The sequence below is a fragment of the Glycine soja genome, chromosome 6, assembly GCF_004193775.1.
Source record: "Glycine soja cultivar W05 chromosome 6, ASM419377v2, whole genome shotgun sequence".
Classification (NCBI taxonomy): Eukaryota; Viridiplantae; Streptophyta; class Magnoliopsida; order Fabales; family Fabaceae; genus Glycine; species Glycine soja.
In genome coordinates this window covers 7,682,895-7,703,064 of record NC_041007.1, presented here as the reverse complement: position 1 = coordinate 7,703,064, position 20,170 = coordinate 7,682,895, and the positions used below count along the sequence as shown (strand labels likewise).

Genomic DNA, 20,170 nt, shown 5'->3' with positions numbered 1-20,170 from the left:
AAACATAAGTGATAGATAGATACTACATATTAACAACCAAACGTGCGGATACGGAATTGTTGCAACTTAATATCCAGTAACTCGGTAAGAATACTTCTAGGTTATACTCAAAAAAAAATATAGATAGTAGCATGCATATTAACAACGCAACTTGAATCATAATGAAGTGATTATAATTTTTTTTATAATATTATGCGTATTGGATGGATAGGTTAAAATCTAGAGAGAATCTTTAAATTTCCGTGTAAGTATATATACACATACGCAAATGCTGATCACATACCATAATGGTAAATATCTCAAAATAGTTTGTACGAGAAAACTTCAAAATCATAATCAGACTAACAAACCTTCGAAAAACACTAAACAGAATGTAGAGTTTACCCATCATATACTCAAACAGAAGATGAAAGTGTGTCTATATAGGGGCATCTTCTTCAGCCAATGCTAGATCCCTGTGTTGTTTCTTTGTTGGAGTTACACATGAGAGGACCGTTTGCTTTTGCTTCCTTAACTTGATTCCAAACAGAAAAGACTTCAAGGGTATTCTAGGACGACTTGTGGAGTGTTTCATATGGTCATGATTGTTAACTCCAACTTCCTGACTCAGTTCTTCTACCATCTTCTCAACTTCACCTTTTAGTTCCTTCACAAAACTCACACATGCTTGCAGTTCACTAGAAACCTTTATACTCTCCTGTTTCATGTTGAGAATCTCACCTTGAAACTTTGCAGCCTGATATCCACTTAGTTTTGCCATGTTATTTGATGATGCAGAGTTTGGATTGGCTGCTCTTGCTATTTCATCTTGTAAGGTGCACAATGATGGATGCCTACATTGCAACTCTTCATGCAACTCTTCACTGTGTTCCAGCCATAGCGATAACTCGGTTCTTATCTCTCTCAGGTGTCTAAATATTGGTTTTATCTCAGATTGTATAGAACTTGAGTTCTCTTGGGACATGTTGTCCCTTATTGTTTTAAGCTCAAATTTTAAGTCCTGTATGGAACTTTGGAACTTTTGAACCTGGTGCACTGAGGTGCTAAACCTCAACCAGAACTCCAAGTTCTCCTCTAGCAAGTCATCCATGTTGGAACGAAATTTCTTTTCCAAGGTTGAAAGTGAGTGGGTCCTATCAAGCTGGTTTGATCTCACCTTCATCAATATGCCAATCCTTGCTTTGTTTTCAACATATTTTTGGTGTTGCCCTGCATAAGAAGTAGTAACTGCACTTGCATTTGTGTTTGAAGATGGATTTTCAGGGTCCTGAGGGTCTGTTCCTTGAGCTGCAGTTCCAAGAAGTGCTTCTTGTGGTGTATGTTTATAATCTGTGAGAGGCGTGGAAGGACTTTCATCTGGATTTGTTTTTGAGCAGGTCAGCATCTGTTGCAAAATGTTTATCTCTTGATCTTTAGTTTCTACAGTATCCCTCAATTCCCTCACCTGCAAGTGTAGATCTACATTCTCAGAACTGGAGGTAATGTAGTGCCAAGTATACAACTTCTAAATGTAAAAAATTGATCATAACCATTACTACACATACAATTTTCTTAACTTGGTATGAAACAATTTCAAAGTAATTATAATTAGTTTATTGACTAAAGTCCAATTATGAAAATAAGTGAAACTTTTCTTCTGGTTTGTTCACGTTAACAAGATTAGGGCCTTTAGGCAAATGCTAACAAATATTCTTAGGAAGGACCTTGCTGCTACTAATTACAAAATGAAAAGTTAATCTTGTAGCGTTCTAATAATGTATTTAATGTTGTACTAGTTTTTTTTTTCTTAATAAAGTGAATTAATCTACTTGTTAGCAGGACCCATAAAATTGTACTTTTAGCAGATTTTTGTTGTGAAATTATATTTTACTTAATGTGATGAGTTATTCTGTATAATGATTATTAAAAGTATATCCATATATCAAATTTGTTGAAATTATTGTTCTTGCAATTTGGCTTTAACATTCTTAACAATGAAGTTCATCACAAGCTGAATTTTTTTTATCTAATTATGCATTAATTTTATTGGTTCACAGTAAAGTATATAGATTGATTTCTGTGTACCTGAAGTGCCAACTGGAAAATGCTGTCCTGGTTTTTCTTCACCACATCATTGAGCTCGTCCTTTACATCCTCGTAGTTCTTTAAAACTGATGTGAATTCCGTCAGAATCTTTTCTCCGTCATCTAGTCCACTTGCCATCATCTGACTCCTGTTGGATTGATTTTCTTCCTCACCAGTCCCCTGATCAAGTGATTCAGTGTCAAGATTACTCCTTGCCTCAGACAAATCATCCTTATTCTGCAGCATTTGCTCTGGAATCTCTTCAGTCCTAAAATCAATATTTTCTTTCGAATTGGACTTGTTATCTTCATTTTCAACATCACCAAAATTTACACTGCAATCTTCCTTTGCTGTCTCAACATCTTTCATGTGTTCTGTGTTATCACCTGATTTTTCAAACTCCACTTTTATTTCTCCATCATGTGCACTTTTGTTTTTGTGAAGTTGCAAGTTCTCCCCCTCCTCATCTAGCTTCACATCGTTCAATTTTCCTGAAAGATGTTCAAGATCACAACTAGCTTCAGCAAAATGTGTTTGGAGACTGTTGTCTTGCCTATTGGCACTTTGATAGAGAATTTTAACTCTCCTCAACTCCTCCTCCACTTCTTCCAACTTCTTTTTGGTTCCTTCTGAATCTTCTGTCAGCACTTCCTTGTCCTCTTCCAAGCTCAGTATGTTTTTTTGAAGTTTATCTGCTTCTGATCCTAGTCTTTTTACCAAGCCAGTCTGAGAAGAGACCGCGATTTCCAGGGTAATCACCTTATTTACAAGCTCATCAATCTTCTCTGTCATTTCTGTCATAGAGAGGGAGCTACCTGAATCTTTCTCAAGCTTTTCCTTAATCGTGTCTCTCAACAACTCCACATCAGGCTCATGCCTTTCTTCTTCCAAGCTAGACATGTCTTCTTCCTCTATGCTTTTTGGTTCAGTTCCTTGGTCTTCTTGACTATTAAGTTTAGAAATGAATTGGCCTCTAATGGTTTCAAACATGTCACGAGCTTCCTTAACCCTTTGGTAGGATTCTTTAGCCTCTTCAGATGATTGTGCCTGTGTCTCTTGCAACTTAGCAAGGGTCTCTTTGCAAGAATTTAAAGCTGTTGCAGCCATCAAAGCTCGTGCATCGTTATCTTCTATCATTGTATTAATGCCAAACTCATCTTGCAAGCTGCAAACCCTTTTCTGCATTTCTGTAATCCGGTCTTCAATCTCCCAATGCTTTTCATAGGAATTTTCATACAAGCTCCTTACAAACTCTTTCTCAGTCTGCAGTGCCAATATTTCTTTCTGAAGCTTGTCAACTTTTGCTAGTGCTTCAGCCTTACTCAAACCTGAACTAGGACTAGAAGAAGGAGATTTTGCAGAACTAGCAACCCTCTTAAGTGGACCCTTCTTAGAAAGCAACATTGATGGGCTTCTTAAGTCCTTATTTGGGAAATTTGGAGCTTTAGGAATGCCTGGTTTTGGTGTTTGATTGTTGTGGTCTTGAGATGATGAATTTGTTCCTGGGAAACTTTCTTCAACATCATCCTCATCAATTCTACAACGGACTTGTTCTGGGAAAACAATGGCAATAGTGCGGTTGGCGCTTTGGAGCTCTTTTGATAGAAGATCATATCTATCTGCTAATGCTCTATATGAGCGAAAGACTTCTTCCACATAACCTACCAGCTGTGGCCTCTTCCTGTAGTACATTTCTGCCCTTTGGGAAAATGACTCTCCTTCATTATGAATGATGTTGAGGGTTTCAGCCATTACATCCTCCATATCTGTTAAATTTTTGTTTGCATGTCATTGACAATTGAGTTATTTTTCCAACCCAGATTTATTATTATTCAGCTGGAAACTTTATGCTACAAGAAAAGTGGGTTGGAGTTGTGAACCAAATGAAACTGGTAGAACTACAATATACCATTATCTGGTTTTCGGGTCATTGTAATATGTTATCTTTTGTTCTACATTACAATCATTTGGCTTTTCTAAACTTATCAGAAAAAAGGTGAATAAATAAAAAAAAAGGGTAAGTATTTATATCTATATGGAAGGGAATACATCTTGTTTAAGCAAGCATACCTCCCTGCCATCTTAGGACAAATCAAGAAATATTCATCATTCCTAAATAATTAAGTGTTTGTGAAATCAAGAGAAAATGAAAAAGTTAATCATTCTAAATTTGCCTGTGAATTGAGGCCTACTATTTTGTTGAAATTAATGGCAAAATGATAAAGCGTTCTGATGGAATTAATGATAGATAATGGAAAACTAAGAGAGAAAAGTATCAAGCTATATATTAAGAGAGAGATATTATATGCCTTGGAGACTTTGTTCTAGCCATTTGGATTGCTTTGTCCTGATATGGCTTGCCCACCACCATGAATATGCATTGGTTGCTGCTCTTCCCAACATTTTTTATGTTGTGTAACAATCAAACACATTCAACCCATTGAGGTAAGACCTTGATGATGAAGATAAATGAAATCAACAAGGTGGTGCAAAGATGAACAAATTAAGGCTCACAAAATGTGCAGTAATTTTATTAATGATATTGGTGGTTTAAGAAAGCTTGGGAAAAAGAGAAACAAATGCTGTCGAAAATGCCTTCTTACGGGGCAGACATGAAGAGGAGGATACTTCTCCACAATCATTGGTGTCTAATGTATTGGATCTCTGAAGAGCGAATTTTTTGGAGGGCTTTGTTATAATATTTTCCCAACTCACGGAGTTTGAAGTGTGGTACTATAATATAATCTTGTAGGGAGATTTTTTTTAATTAAAAAATATTTTTCAAAAGAGTGGATTACTAAAAAAATTATAGAAAAAATGATTGAAAAATCAGTACTAAAAAAAATTGAATTGTACTTTTTGTCAAAAAAAATTGGTCAACATTTAGATATATAATTTTCTCTACTCTCTAAATTCTAAAAGGAACTTTTAGAATTTTTTGTTAATAAGATTAGATTTTCTTAGAATAAGTAATGAATAAGTCCGAATAGAATGGGTGAAACCAAAAGACTAATTTCTTCATCTTAATAACTATAGGAAATTGGATTGTACTAAACGGACTATGTATGGACACATTGATTTACTGTAATTGAGTAATAAATTATTAAAAAACTAGCATTGGTGAATCATATGAGTAATATTAAATTTTAAGTATAATTTTAAAAGTATAAATTATAATTACCTAAGAAAAACATTTAAATTATTATAAAAGAGTATCTGTAATTGCCTTTCAAAAAAAAAAGGAATATGACTAATTAATTTGTGAGAAAATTTAAGAACATATTACAATAAAAAATATTTAACCCTACTTCTAAAAAGAAGTTGAATGCAACCACGTTATACATATCTTACTTTTAATTGATACTTAAATCTGAGTAAGGTTTAACATACATGATACAACCAATTTCACATGTACATAAATATTTACAACAAAGAATTGAAAGCTCGGTCCATTCAAGATGCATTCATCCATATCATTTTCTTCTCTTTCCAATGTTTTGATTAATTTTCAACAGTTGAGAGTGGAATAACAGCTGCACATCGATCATTCTCAATCTCAAACAGTGCTAAAGCATCATAACTACCTTATTATTGACCACACCTTCTCCTTATAACTATTGAGGCTGTTCTATACTGCAGAAACATCACTAATTGCTAATCAGGTATGTCGTCGATGAGAAGAGATCCAATTTTCTACATATTTCTTGCTCTCTGGAGAAAGCAAAAGAAGCATAAACGTTAACTTTAGCCACCCACGAAAAAACGAACTAAGAAAAGAGAAAAATTATGACAAACAAATAAACCAAAAATCATCACTCAGCAGGTTCATCCTCCAAATTAAAACTAAATGGAAACTCCCTCTCCTGGCCTCTTGGAAAAAAATATCTTTCCAAGAGTCAAAAGATCATAAATTATTGATAGGGAAAGATAAAACCAAGTTCTCCAAAATCGGTATTCCATGCACAAACTCCATCAGCAATTTAAAGGCAGCCAACATTTGAATAGCTCATACATTTTATCCTAATTTCAACTCTGAACTAATGCATTCAACAATTCAAATGTCAATGACCCCTCAAATAGAACATAGTGTGTAAAACTCAGTTGACAACTATACAAACAAAGCAAACTCTCATAGATGTTAACAAAACTGCTCTTAGTCTCTTACCATCAGAATAACTATTTGGAAAGTATCCAAAGTGGGTCAATAAGTTGCTTTTAGTATCCTCCTCAACCATGGCAATATAGTTGCTTCCATAACAGGGAACAAGCACAGCGAAACTGTTATCCGTTTCACGAGCTTCAACATCATCGTCACTTGAAAACCCAGTTCCATGAGGCTCCAACCAGCCAATAGACCAATCAGAACCATCAGATTCAGAGCCAGAAACACATCCACCATCAGATGAAACTATAACAACATCATGTTCCCTATCTATTTCTTCCTTGCTATGCCCCTTGTGCTTCACCTTCTTTGAAGAGGAAGGCACGTTTGCCTGCATAACAAGAGGAAATCTCAAACCATCCAATTCCCACATAACAGAATCAGCAGAAGAATTTATGGTAGACCCATTTGAGATTCTTGGCTTATGATATTTCCCATTCCACAACCACCATGAGAGATGGGAAAAAGCCACATTCATTCTCATATAGTGTCGAATACAAAGCTTGTCACGAGAGAAGAGAAAAAAGTACAAGTTCTTTTAGGATTCAAAATCACAAAATATTAGAGTTACTTGGATTTCAAGCTGAAAGAAAAATAGAGTTTATTGTGTTAATATGAGGCGTGGCTTTGTTGAGTTTGTTCTTCAGGTTCTTGTGTACACGCCAAAGCATAGATTGATTCACAGGTTATAGAAAACGCAAACTTTTAAAATAAACATCTCTCCTGAAATTTGTATATGCACTGAACATACATACCCATTTTCACATAATCTAGAATCAAGAGGAATAAACGTAAGTTGGTACAAAATTGACTTAATGATAGATTCAAAACAGAAAACCAGTTCTAAAATCAAGAACCTAGAACAACTACCTAATACTAACTGCTGTTATGCATAAATATAAATCGATTTCTCCTCTTAATGGAATACTAATATAAAATTTATAACAACAAAAATTATCAAGAGAATCGGATCCAATATTCCTATCCTTGCAGTTTGATATGCTTCGTCAACTGAAGCAATGACTTGAAGTAAAAGAAACTGAAAAGGTGAACGACAAAGCCTGGATTCCTGCCTTGTTTTGAAAAATGGAATGTTGGATGAAAATTGGAAGCTGCATATTAATAAAGTAGATGATTGCTACCTTTTAAAAACCCATAAAGTTTGCTTTCTAAAGGGTTGCTATATCCAAAGAATCTTACTAGAAATCATAGTTTTCATCTCACGTGAAGATATAATATGACCTTCAGGACAAAACAGAGGGAGAGCACGATTATAGTATCAATATTACATGTTCAATTTGTACAAGACTTTCGGATCAAGTAAACGTGTAAAGTGGTGAAATAAACGTGTAAATTTGGTTGATATAGAATAAGTTAAGAAATTAATTTTGGAATGTACCACCTATTTAGGGCCAGCACTCGAGGCCCAAACTTCTCCGGATCAAAACCTGATTAGCAGCCCATAAAACTCAAGTAACCCAACCAACCTAAAAAGAGTAGAGACCATCAAACAATTAACTATACTTGAACTCACAAATTTATAATAAGAATATTTTAATTCAAATTAACAGTAAATACATTTTTATTTTTAAATAATTTTAGATAAATTAAATCAAAAACTTTCTTGTAACTTTAGACTTCGGTAAAAAAAGTAACGAAGATGATGATAACCTAATAAAGAAAAAGAGATATACAAAAAATATATAAAAATATATTTAACTCTAAAATAAAATGTCAAACTCAATTGAATAATAATAATAATAAGGATAAATAATCACTTTTGTCTCTGAACATGTAATTCGCTAACAAATACATCCCTGAACGATAAAAATATAAAATTTAGTCTCCGAAAATGTAAAAAGTGCAACAAATATATATGACCATTAGTTTCTGGTTGTCACCCTTAATAAAATAGCCTACGTGACCCAGAAGAATGAATTTGTCTCTCAAATGATTGTCGGCGTGACCATATCTCATTGTCAACATAAGGACATATTTGTTATACACTATTTTCTTGACTTTTCGTCTTCCCACTCCCTAGAAATAAGAATGGGTAAATAATCGTATCTGAATGTGTAATCTGCTAACAAATGCGTCCTTGAAAGATTAAAATACAAAATTTAATCACCGAAAGTGTAAAAAGTGCGACAAATATATTCAACTTTTAACTTTTATCTGTCACCGTTAATAAATAGTCAAGATTTGAAGAAATGAAATAGATATATTTATCTTTTATTTATAGTAGATTGTGACTATTTATTAGAATTTTAAAAAAAATTGTAATGATTAGAATACTGTTACAAATGTTTATTTTGGTAAACTGGTGCAAAGTTTATTTTGGATGATTTTTATTGTAACAGATAAATTATGATTGATAATTGATATTATCGTTATTAGTATGTTTATTTTAAATTATATTTATCAATATATTTTTTTAAGTGATTATAATAATGTTATGTTTGTAACGATGAAAAATGATAAAAATTTATCCTAAAATTATATTTTACTTTTAAATGAAATAAAATTTTGAATCTAATAAGTTAATCCAATAGAAACACACTAATATTTATGTTCAACAAAAAAATTACTGACATTTATGTCCAAAAATAATATTTTGCTTGCATTTTCATCCAATCTAGTCATTAGTTATTATTTCAGTGACAAATTCGTTCCTCGATATTACCTGGACTATTTTATTATTGGTGTCTGACTGACCAGACTTAACGGTTCAATATATTTGTTTCATCTTTTACACTTTTAGAGATTAAATTTCAAAGTTAATTTGTCAGAAAATTAAATTTATATTTATTTTTATACTCACAAACAAACGACTAAATTTATATTTTTATACTCACAAACAAACGCGTTTACACATATGTGGATTCTCGGCAGCATTAATCATAATCATTAATTTAAATACAATGGAGACTTTGGCTACACCATTTCCCAAACAAACCCACCACCTGACCGGAGCCTAGTCAAAATATATAACAATACAAAGTAACTAAAGAGGCTTTAACATAATAAGAGAGCTAAAGACAATACAAAATTAAACGAAGCCCACAGTGGCGCAGTGGCTCAGTTACTTTTTCAAAACCCTGAAAATCCAAAATCAGCCATGGTTTCAAATGGTAGGATGCTGTGTTCAAGCTTGATTACAGCACCTCCGTCATCCTCCCTCTCCAGAGCTACTCCATCCTACTGCTGCTCATTTCCTTCTCGTAGAATCATCTTCACGCCAAGAATTGGATCATCTCCGGCCCAGGCCCAGGCCCAGCCCAAGGAAGCCAAGCTCTGGGGTGGCAGGTTCGAGGAGGGCGTAACCGACGTTGTGGAGAGGTTCACCGAGTCGATCTCCTTCGACAAGAAGCTCTACAAACAAGACATCACGGGAAGCAGAGCACACGCTTCAATGCTCGCTCACCAGGTTCGGTAACCTCGAAAGCATTCAGTCTACTAATTCGAACATGAATACTTAATATTATTCTTTGTTTGTTAGGGTTTGATAAGCGAGATTGACAGAGACTCTATTCTCCAAGGATTGGATGAAATAGAGAGGCGCATTGAGAATGGAGAGTTCAATTGGAGAGCTGACAGGGAGGATGTGCACATGAACATCGAGGCCGCGCTCACCGACTTGATCGGTGAGCCTGCCAAGAAGCTTCACACTGCGCGGAGCCGGAACGATCAGGTCTTGACGGATTTTCGCCTCTGGTGTCGGGACGCCATTGACAAGATCCTCCTGAGCATGAAGCAGCTCCAGGTCTCGCTGATCACCCTGGCTTTGAACAATCAGGGCCTCATTGTTCCTGGCTATACTCACTTGCAGCGCGCGCAGCCGGTTTTGCTGCAGCATCTTCTCTTGGCTTATGTTGAGGAGGTTTGCTCATCATTTAGTCTTTGTTTTTGTTTTCTAAAAATTATTGTTCTTGTTAAAAGTATGTACTATCCAATTTATTCATTCATGCATCTGGTTTTTTGACTTTAGACATTATTTATTATCCAGATTGAGCGTGATGCTGGACGTTTGGTAGATTGTAGGGCTAGGATGAATTTCTGCCCCTTAGGAGCTTGTGCCTTGGCTGGTACAGGGCTTCCTATTGATCGATTCATGACTTCCGAAGCTTTAGGGTTTACGGCTCCTTTGAGGAATAGGTATCTCACTTCATTTTATTTTGTGTGTGATTATGCCTGGCATGGTATTTGGTTTTAGATCTTCATTTTACTTGCTAACTGCTTTTATATTGTTATGTAAATAGTATAGATGCTGTTTCAGACCGAGATTTTGTACTGGAGTTTCTTTCTGCTAATGCCATCACAGCTGTGCATCTTTCTCGACTTGGTGAAGAGTGGGTATTGTGGGCTTCAGAGGAATTTGGATTCATCACACCAAGTGACTCTGTTTCAACTGGAAGTAGTATAATGCCTCAGAAAAAGAATCCAGATCCAATGGAACTTGTTCGTGGGAAGTCTGCCAGAGTCATAGGGGATCTGGTTACTCTTCTCACATTGTGCAAAGGACTTCCTCATGCTTACAACCGCGATTTGCAGGTGGCTAAAGAATAAAAAAATAGTTTACCTTTTCTCATTTTGCATGTCTTGTTTGTCCGTGTGTTCCTGCATTCATTTGTTTTCTTTCTGCACTATTTTATCTTTGAGATTCATTAAAAACGTTTCTTTCTGGAAGTAGGAAGATAAAGAACCAGTATTTGACAGCGTTAAAACAATTTTGGGGATGCTTGAGGTATCAGCAGAATTCGCTCTAAAAATTACTTTCAATTGGGAAAGAATACAAAAGACATTACCTGCTGGTCATCTTGATGCAACCACACTTGCTGATTATCTTGTTAATAAGGTAAGTCACATTCGCTGATCTGCCTTCTCTCAATAAGCATTCTGTTTGTAATAAAAAATTGTGAGACTGAAAGCAAAACAGTCCATCTGGTGGAAAATTAATAGCAATCTGCATGTCACTGTCCATGATTGGATTTGAACTCATCTCAATTCCCACTCCATGTGGCCCCGAGCTTCAACTGAAAGCAAAATCAAGCACATTACTCCCTCCCCATCCCCAAAATCCAATTGAGTGAAAAGGAAATAAATGTTTACCAAGTTTAGATCCTAACATGTTTCAGACGCCGAATGCAATAATAAACTACTTTGTGAAATGCTTTTCATGTTCATAATGGTCAGTACTCAGCTGTTGTGTTTGGTACATGCTCCTATTACCAACCTATCCAGTTTTCTTCTTTTAAAGATATAATACCCCTCCTCTTCCCCTAAAAAAGGACTCATGCATCTCTACATCTACATCATCAGGATTCTGTTGTAGGTCCATCTGCCTCTCTTTCTCTGTATGGAAATTGTAAGGCCTTTGGCAGGCTCAATCTGGTCTTCTACATTTTAGTACGAAACATGTATAGATGTTTTAGTTTGGCAAGTGTTGACATGTGGGTGCAAATATAGACATGCTGCATTTTTCATTGTTCATAGTGACTGTCGTGACAAAACCTTGTATATCATAAAATCATAATATGTCTGGACTCGTTGCTCATTGGTGTAGCTTTTATGTTCCGACTGTATCAGATGATTCTTTCTCTTCTACTAAGAACTTCTAATTTTTGAACTATATCTTTCCTGTTCTCCTTTCTCCTTCCAGGGCGTGCCATTTAGAACGTCTCACGATATCGCTGGAAAATCTGTTGCTTTATGTACATCGAAGAACTGCCAACTGCTAGACTTAAGTCTTGATGAGCTGAGAAGTATAAATCCAGTCTTTGAGGAGGATGTGTATGAATTTCTTGGAGTAGAAAATGCAATTAAGAAATTTGTCTCTTACGGCTCCACCGGGTCAGCATGTGTTGCCAGCCAACTTGATTATTGGCTGAGAAAACTTGAAATGAAGTGAAGGTTTCTTTAATTGTCATGAAATTCTCATCGTGCTTGGGAAACCAATTCCTAAAACTTGAATGATAACTCACTGCATTGCGAAAGATCCTGCAACACGTAATTCTGGAATCAACCAAGATGATACCTTTGAGTATTTGAAGTCTGCGAGAACATCAGTTGTTATATGCAAATTAGTCAGGGTTACTGAATAGGTAGTTTCAGAATCAAATGTGCCATGCCTTAAGCTATGAGCTTTTTGCATTTTACATTACCACCAGTTCGACTGTAATTTTCAGCGTGCCGAATGAATTTTGTGTAGCTTTTAACCAAATAAAGTTATCTTTAGCCACCAGACGGCAAGAGCTTTTTTCATTTTACATTACCACCCGTTCGACTTTGATGTGCTGATTGAAAAAAAAAAGGTTAATTATATATAATCGAGCGGAAAGGTAAATTATACCCATGATTTGCATTGTTATCAATATCATAATCAGCATTTTTGCATGATATGCGCTCATTAAATTTGCCGCTTTTATTTATATTATATTCTTGAATTATGATTTATAAGCAATAACTAAACATAAAATTGCAGGGGGGCATAAGACAATTTAGATTTTTTTTTTTTTTTTCATTTTGTCTTGTGGTTTAAATTTGGAAAGGGGCAAAGCTTGACTTGTGTTGAAGTAATGTTAAAATGGAAAAGTTACAGGTAGGTGAAGTGAGTTTGGATCATCTTCAATTTTTTTTCTCTATTTCTTTTATTATATTTTGGAGAAAATAAATGTTATTATCCATAAAGTGTACATTATCTTCATTTTATTTATTTTTCTAAATGCTTGTAAAATGAAAATGAAAGAAATGGAGATTCCGGTGAAGTGTGGTTGTATTAGCCTTTCTTTTTTTGTTCAAATATTAGCCTATATGTAAGCAACCACGAATGCTGACTTATGATATAAAATGGGCCTTACTTTTGATTGTGAGATAATTTGTTATTACTTTTAGAGTTTAATTAAAACTCATTGACAGTGTTAACAATTTTTTTTACATATATTCAATAATAGATTATCATGCTAATTTGTTGATTTTTGTAATAATTATTTTTTTGTTTTATATTTGTAATAATTAATGTATAATACTTTGTCATTTTTAATTCTTTGACAATGTAAATTATATTTATATTTATAGTTTATGCAAATTAAACTTGTAGTTTTGCTATAATGTTTTCTCTTCAAGATGAAGGATTTTAGTGTTTTAAAATTTATAATCACTTTCTCTTTAAAGAAAGGTTGTTGTGTTAATAGTAAAAAAATATAAATTAAAATATGCAAACATAATGGGCATATTATTTGGATGCACGTGTTAAGTGAGGCTAATTACTAATCATGTAGTGGATAACTTCGCTATGTATGGATTACATGCGAAAAAAATTCACATTTTTGTAGGTTCTGATTTTACTTGTAACGCCTTGAGGGCAGATTTGTCTAAGATTAGCTTTGTAGAGGTTTCTAATTTGTTTGTATTGTATTTCTAGTCACACAAAAACAATTATTTGATCTTGTCTAATTTTCTTGTTTATTTTTTCCTTTTATTTCTAATTTATCACAATATATAATGACAAGTTCTTATCATTTTCACTTTTCTTTAGATATCTTTATTTCAAGCAATCATACATTATTCTTCCCATATCATAATTAAAGTTTTACTCTTCAATTGCACACTCTTATTTTTTATTTAACTTCCTGCTGTTTATTTTATATTTTATTTTCAAAGAAATATAAAGAAACATGAAGTGTCTCTCCTTTTCCCAGTTAAAAAAATATAAGAAATGAATCCCAATAATATATTACCTTCCGTCGTAACTAAAACTTGTTTCTTATAATATACTAAAACGTATTTCTTATAAAAAGGACAGGAGGAGTACCTTCTTTTTTTTTAATCCTTAAAAAAATATTTTTCGAAATGATCCCAGCACTTAATATAAGCAAACTAACAAGAACCATAACAAAATATTTTACAGGTATCATATAGAAAGATAAAAAAAACAAGTTAGCCTTTAAAACATGATTAGGCCTGTGTAAAAAATGTAAATACAAATTAAGATATCGAGGAATAATTGGTATGTAAACCAAAATTAGGTACTTCCGAGTTCCGACACTGATATCAAAAGGTTTTTGATCATTACACTCGCCGTTTCAAGCGATGGAAAGCAAATAATGAAATGCCCGTATTTCAAATATAAGGGCGTTAGAAGAGAGGGGAAACAAGAAAAAGACAAGTAACTGAGTATTAATTTATCTTTTATGACTCCTCTTATGAAAACCACGCTATGGAGTTAATGAGATCCAAATCAACAACCTAAACACACTCGACAATTCAGCATAGGCATGAATTTTCAACACCCAGGAAGAACAAAGGGGAATGCTTGCAGCTGCTTATGGTATTCCCCTTAAAAAAAGAGACTTCACACTCAAGTCTTGTTAAATGAGACAGTTATCTTTCTCGACAACGGATTTTGCTTGTCGGGTTGGATTTCTTAGACGACGAAATCCAGGTGCGTCACTAATGGATGTGGCAAATTCATTTGTTTGGCCAGAATTATTCTCTGTAGTTGATTTTGTCACCTTGTCCAACCCCGTTGGATTATTTTCCTGAGTTTCAATACTGCTGCTATTTTCTGGAGAGGAAGATATTGGGTCATTGGTAATTAGCTGAATTACTGGTTTCCGCGCTTTCTTTTTCTTACCTTGCTTTTGATCATCCAATTTAGCCTGCAATCAAATTTGTCCCTTGGATTAGTAAGCTAATTGGAAAACTGTACACATTAACAGAATTATGTGGGGTTAAATGCAGTGAGAGCTTTGGGAATGTAGAATACCATTGAGTTCTGAATGTCACGTAATGGCTTCTTTTTGGGAACCAGATTGTCCTTGCAACTAGCAGGTTTCTGAACAAGTGCACTCTGGAGTAGTTTAGCACATTCAGAAGCAATCACACTTCCATCTTTGTCTTCAGCGGAAGCCTCTTGAGTACATTCTGTATTACCTGATTTTAGCGGTTCACTTCCTTCTAATTGGTTTGGTTCCCTATTTGTGCACTTTAAACGTGTGCAGCCACATGATGCTCCGCAGCTCCCTCCACTGGATCGACACTTGCATTTATTAGTTTTGCACAAGGACTTCTTACTGCATGAGCAGCAAATCCCTTCACTTGTTCTCTCCCTCTTAACACTATTCTCACTTGCACTGCCCATTTCGGGTGTATTCATTTTTATCTTGTCATTGCTCTCTTCAGAGAGAAGAAACAGACCCAGGTCCCCCTGATTAGAAGATGACAGTGTTATTTAATAATTTTTAAAAGAGAATTGTTCATACTAAATATTGTTTTAATTTTGAAACATGCTATTCCTAATACAGATCCAATTTGATGTCAATGGCCCAAAACCTGCTTCTTATCCTTGAAATCAAGCTTCTCCTTCCTCGATTGTAATTCTCTAAGTAGAGAACCAAGGCTGTTCATTTGTTCCTTTAAATCTTGGATATCAGAATCTTTCTCCTGACTGTCACAGTCTACCTCCTGTAGCTGAGACCTTGAAGTAACAAAGAACAGAGTTGAAACAAAATATTAAATTAGTGAGTGAGCTATATGGTACTGCAAGCTGATAGAATTCAAGTATTCAACATTGCAAAAGGAAATTGAGTAACAGTTTTCACCCTAATTTTTCCTGCCTAAGGATCTCATTTTCTTCCTTCAGCTGTGAAATCTCTCCAGCCATCCTGGTCATGCCAAATTGTTAGAATTGGAGAACTTAATATGCATTTCACAAAACATATTGACAGTGACAAGGATACTCTAGCAAGCAAGCTGTTATATTGTGCGACATAACCAAATTATACAGTTTTGTTAACATCAATCCAAAATCCTCATGTTCAATACTGCCCATGCAATGCATACACTAATAAAACACTCAATAGATACTGGAATGCTTGGAAAAATTAGACATGAAAAAGATTGTCTCACAAATCATATAATCAGAAAACTTTGAACTATTGATGCATTATTATATGGCTCAGAGAAATAGGAAGGAACAGCATAGAGTTAGGAATATTTATTAATGGATGCTCCTCCCCCAAACTGAAATCACAAGGACTCGGTGTTGGAAAAGTGGACTGGATGAATACAATGTTGATCCCTCATCAATCACCTTGTTTCAAATTTTCAATTGGATAAAAAATCAAATGGGCAAGAAACTAATACCTCAAATCTAAGAAGAGAGAAATACGGAGCCACATAATGAAATAGAAGATTAAAAAAATGGCACCTCCAACCGAGTTGCTGCAAGTCTATAATACACTTGACATTTCAAAGCAAAATATATGCCAACATTAGTGTCATAGGATCAAATTCCAGGCTTGTAAAATCTGACACACTTATGGTAGCCTTCAAGCAGTTCTAAAAGCTACTGTTGCTCAGTTTTTAGTGTCTCAAAGTAAACATTCCTACCATAGCATGAATTATAGAAAAAGATGCATTTCCACATTAGAAGAAACATACATATAAGTACATACCATTATTATTAGCTTTCAGACAGTATTTAGTAATGAATTGTTCCAGATTAAAAGTGCATTTCATTTCATTCTCACTAAATATAAACAAATACAAGTGAGGGAAGTTAATAAAATATGAAATGAACAACAGAGTTGAACATTTAAAAGACCCATGAAAAAGGGCCATAAGCATAAGCCAAGGAAGAGAAGATAGGAATGACATCAGACTTACTTTTCCATTTTGGATTCATATTGAGAACATAACTTGTGTAACTGAGTTGTGGCTTCTAGTTCTTGCTCAGCATCCTGCACCAGCCACATTTTAGTATTGTTTTTGTATGTTAGGACAACATATAAATTAGACCATTGCTACAAAACAGTAATCAAACCCATTCAATATACATTTTCAATGGAAGCAACCCCTGATTAAGTTCAAACAATAAAAAATAAAAAAATAAAAATCTGCACTAGACCATAAACAGTACAAATTCAGAGCACCAAATCTATATGAAAGTGAAGGACATATTGATACAATCTCCAACATGGATAACATCAAATTTAGAGCATGGTGAAAATAGCATTATTGATACAATCTCCAACACAAGCCATGAACCCATTACAGGAGAGATGCATTCAATCCAGGCTTGGCCTATCTCTATCCAATCTCGGATTTACTTTAAATTATTTAAGGTAGCTAGGTCGTTCCTAAGTTAGGAGTTAGAGTTGTAGTGGATAACAGATCTGAAATCTTATAAAGCTCCTCTTTCCTTGCTTCTTAGTTTGTCTAGGGGAAGGAGTAAGAAGTCATAACTAGTGGTAACTCAATTGAACCTTAATAACAGATCAAATAAAGACGTCGTAGTAAAGGATCTATGAGCAAGATTCAACCTAAGGGAATAAGTAGGAGGCAAAAAGTCATAATTCAGCACAACTTATGAAACACATAGCACTCAGTCAAATACAATCCTAGAAAATGACCCATGAACAAGCTTCAGGAAAACTAATAATGTGCCTCTTGTAAGGTTCTATGAGCAAGATTAAGCCAAAGTTGTAAGGAAATGAGTAGGAGGTAAAAGATGTCATTATTCAGCACAACTTATGAACCATATAGCACTCATTCAACAGATATCCTAGAAATGGACCCATGAACAAGCTTCAGGAAAACTAGTAAAGTGGGTGTCAAATTTAAATAATACCAAAATCTAAAAAATTTAATCTACAAGCAATCAACAATTTTGAATTGATTTAAAATTACCAGAATTAATTGACCATTTCTACTTCTAGCACCTGCATGAGAACCAGCAGAAAGAAGTGGCAATAAAATGTAGTGGGGCAAACACAAATCAAATAAAAATTCAAATGTAACAGGTATTCGGGTCTTCTAACCAGTTGATCTATGTGATACAGCTTTTCGTGCTGTTATCATGTCTTGTAGACGTTTAGTAGCAGCAGAAGCTTCCTCTGTCTTCCGCTGTAAAACCTGATGCAAAGAAATAGAGAGAAAAGTGGTCACGCTGTGAGAAAAACAATAGGCAGATAGCTACAACCAAAAGAAATAAAAGGACATGGAACGCATTGAGGAAAATACAATGAACCAACCATTTTAAGCCTATCATTTGAAGCCAGCAAACTTTGGGTCTTGACTTCATTCCTCCTTCCCTCTTTCTTAAGCTAATGTTACATGAACAAATATTCCATAAGATAAAAATGCTAACAGGAAAGGAGATTTATACTATAAACAGCAGCTAGATCTGTAAACAACAATTGCTATGTTTACCAAATATATACCTCACCGGTCTTCCACTTAAAAAACAAACAATTATTTTCATCAATGAAATCATAATCATTCAAAATCTTAGACACAAGAGAGTGTAACTAAGTGGATACCTGAAGAACCTCTTTTTCAAGTAGGGCCTTGCATAATCGAAATTGCACAGATTCTAATTTGATCTTACATTGCAGTTGAACCTGTATAGAAACACAAAAGTTTATTTGATACCCAAAGCAAAAGAGGGACGGATAAGAACTAAAACAGCACTAAAAAAAATCATCCACACAAGTAATGCCACCTTTTGAGCCTTCAAATTTTGAATCTCGAATTGCAACTGTTTAGTTGATTCATCGACTTTTTTCCTTTGAGTTGAAAACTGGGACCGAGTACCAAGTTTCATCTTCAATTCAGTAACCTGCAACAGCATGATATTGAAACAAGTCATGGCCTCACCAACTAAAAAGAATCAATTTCATTCTACTGACACCACAAACAAATGTTTACCTGATCTTCGAGCAAGTTCAGCTTCTGAAGATACTCCTTCTTAAGCTTTTCAACTCCATTCCTAGTAGCCGATGAATCACTCCCCTGTCTTTGCTGCCTTAGTTCAGCAATCTCCGTCTGCAAATCACACAACATCCAAAGTAAGCAGCAACGACTACTTCCTCTCAATATAACAGCAGTATGCATGCAGCAATAATGATAACTGGTTCATCAAAATCTTCTCACATCAACATACTCAATCAGTGCAAAAAATTGTCAAAAAATCATTTGAACAATAACTTCCCAAAGCTCCAAATATTTTAAAATTAGTGAAATGCTTTTTCCCTTCTGATAGATTATTCCATTTCAAAATTCAGAACCCTAAACCTATTCTGATATAAACGCTATACCAAACTAAATAAATGCAAACACTGAATTTAAACTCGATCAACTTCTCATGAATAAATATCTACGAAATCAGATCCTATAACCAGCAAAAAGTTGATAAAATTCAAAACTAACCTTATATGCTTTATTTTCCGCCTCGAGCTCGCGAATCCTCTCCTCGTAGATTTGCTTTTCGTTCGAGTCCGACGCTGAGGCATGGATTGGGCTCGATTGCTTGGATCGGCGATTCGTCTTCTTCATGATCCTCTCTTTCGAAATCGAAGATGAGAAAGAATGAAGATTGAAAAGAAAGAGCGAAATCGAACAAGTATCGAATCATACACACCCCTCGCTGCGACTATTATAACGTTACTGCGTTGAGTAAACAACCAATCACGATGTGCCACGTAAGCAACGCAATTGAAGCAGTTCGGAGGGAAACGAAACCTGCTTGATTCAAATTTTCTTTGTCCGAAATCTGCATTATACCCTTTCGTATATTTGTGCTATTTTCTGTAAACACCAGTATTTTGTTGAAGTACAATGTGTCTTAAGAATAAAATCTGAAAAGGGAAAATGCCTTTTAAATTAATATATTAACTATATTATTATTTTTTCTAAAATGATGAATATCTTGTCTTAGTATGGTATAGTACTATTACTATAGTGTATAATTAATATATTTTCTTAAACTTTTTTTCAAAAAAGTAAAATGCTTTTTAAAATAAATATATAAAAAAGTGTTTTTTACATTTATTTTTACTAATTTTATATTTTAAATGAAAATTTTCATTATTTTTAATTTAATTTGATAAGAGCTTAATTTATATACATATTAATAGTGTAAAATATTTTCATACAAATCTCTAA

The 20,170-nt window shown here is 34.4% G+C and overlaps 4 protein-coding genes across 4 annotated transcripts; 1 reads left to right on the top strand and 3 right to left on the bottom strand.

The window, feature by feature from the left end:
- Nucleotides 1-269: 269 nt before the first annotated feature.
- On the bottom strand, nucleotides 270-3,843 carry LOC114414165 (protein NETWORKED 2A-like; the record flags this gene model as incomplete). The annotated part of the gene is made up of 2 exons (XM_028378494.1): nucleotides 270-1,444; nucleotides 2,065-3,843. Coding segments are annotated over 2 exons (2,805 nt in total), but the record flags the coding sequence as incomplete, so codon positions are not given.
- Nucleotides 3,844-5,354: 1,511 nt separating this feature from the next.
- LOC114415259 lies at nucleotides 5,355-7,347 on the bottom strand. Its single transcript, XM_028379862.1, has 2 exons — nucleotides 6,230-7,347; nucleotides 5,355-5,775 (listed from the first exon to the last, which is right to left on the bottom strand). Exons 1-2 carry the CDS (start codon nucleotides 6,708-6,710, stop codon nucleotides 5,723-5,725), a joined length of 534 nt encoding a protein of 177 aa, XP_028235663.1. The 5' UTR covers nucleotides 6,711-7,347; the 3' UTR covers nucleotides 5,355-5,722.
- A 1,883-nt stretch (nucleotides 7,348-9,230) lies between these two features.
- On the top strand, nucleotides 9,231-12,492 carry LOC114415258 (argininosuccinate lyase, chloroplastic-like). Its single transcript, XM_028379861.1, has 6 exons — nucleotides 9,231-9,653; nucleotides 9,726-10,106; nucleotides 10,233-10,381; nucleotides 10,486-10,777; nucleotides 10,917-11,081; nucleotides 11,886-12,492. Exons 1-6 carry the CDS (start codon nucleotides 9,345-9,347, stop codon nucleotides 12,132-12,134), a joined length of 1,545 nt encoding a protein of 514 aa, XP_028235662.1. The 5' UTR covers nucleotides 9,231-9,344; the 3' UTR covers nucleotides 12,135-12,492.
- A 1,723-nt stretch (nucleotides 12,493-14,215) lies between these two features.
- On the bottom strand, nucleotides 14,216-19,731 carry LOC114415257 (kinesin-like protein KIN-4C). Its single transcript, XM_028379860.1, has 12 exons — nucleotides 19,436-19,731; nucleotides 18,935-19,051; nucleotides 18,729-18,845; nucleotides 18,547-18,627; nucleotides 18,259-18,330; nucleotides 18,046-18,139; nucleotides 17,915-17,946; nucleotides 16,892-16,965; nucleotides 15,826-15,888; nucleotides 15,557-15,701; nucleotides 14,991-15,431; nucleotides 14,216-14,883 (listed from the first exon to the last, which is right to left on the bottom strand). Exons 1-12 carry the CDS (start codon nucleotides 19,559-19,561, stop codon nucleotides 14,593-14,595), a joined length of 1,653 nt encoding a protein of 550 aa, XP_028235661.1. The 5' UTR covers nucleotides 19,562-19,731; the 3' UTR covers nucleotides 14,216-14,592.
- Between the last annotated feature and the right edge of the window lie 439 nt (nucleotides 19,732-20,170).

Coding starts and splice junctions, on each gene's coding strand:
- LOC114415259 (XM_028379862.1), bottom strand. CDS start 6,710: ATGAGAATGAATGTGGCTTTTTCCCATCTCTCATGGTGGTTGTGGAAT. Junction 5,776..6,229: donor TCCAAATAGTTATTCTGATG/GTAAGAGACTAA, acceptor TGCTTTCTCCAG/AGAGCAAGAAATATGTAGAA.
- LOC114415257 (XM_028379860.1), bottom strand. CDS start 19,561: ATGAAGAAGACGAATCGCCGATCCAAGCAATCGAGCCCAATCCATGCC. Junction 18,331..18,546: donor TTGAAAAAGAGGTTCTTCAG/GTATCCACTTAG, acceptor ATGTAACATTAG/CTTAAGAAAGAGGGAAGGAG. Junction 18,140..18,258: donor CAAATGATAGGCTTAAAATG/GTTGGTTCATTG, acceptor TCTTTGCATCAG/GTTTTACAGCGGAAGACAGA.
- LOC114415258 (XM_028379861.1), top strand. CDS start 9,345: ATGGTTTCAAATGGTAGGATGCTGTGTTCAAGCTTGATTACAGCACCT. Junction 9,654..9,725: donor CTTCAATGCTCGCTCACCAG/GTTCGGTAACCT, acceptor TTTGTTTGTTAG/GGTTTGATAAGCGAGATTGA. Junction 11,082..11,885: donor CTGATTATCTTGTTAATAAG/GTAAGTCACATT, acceptor TTCTCCTTCCAG/GGCGTGCCATTTAGAACGTC.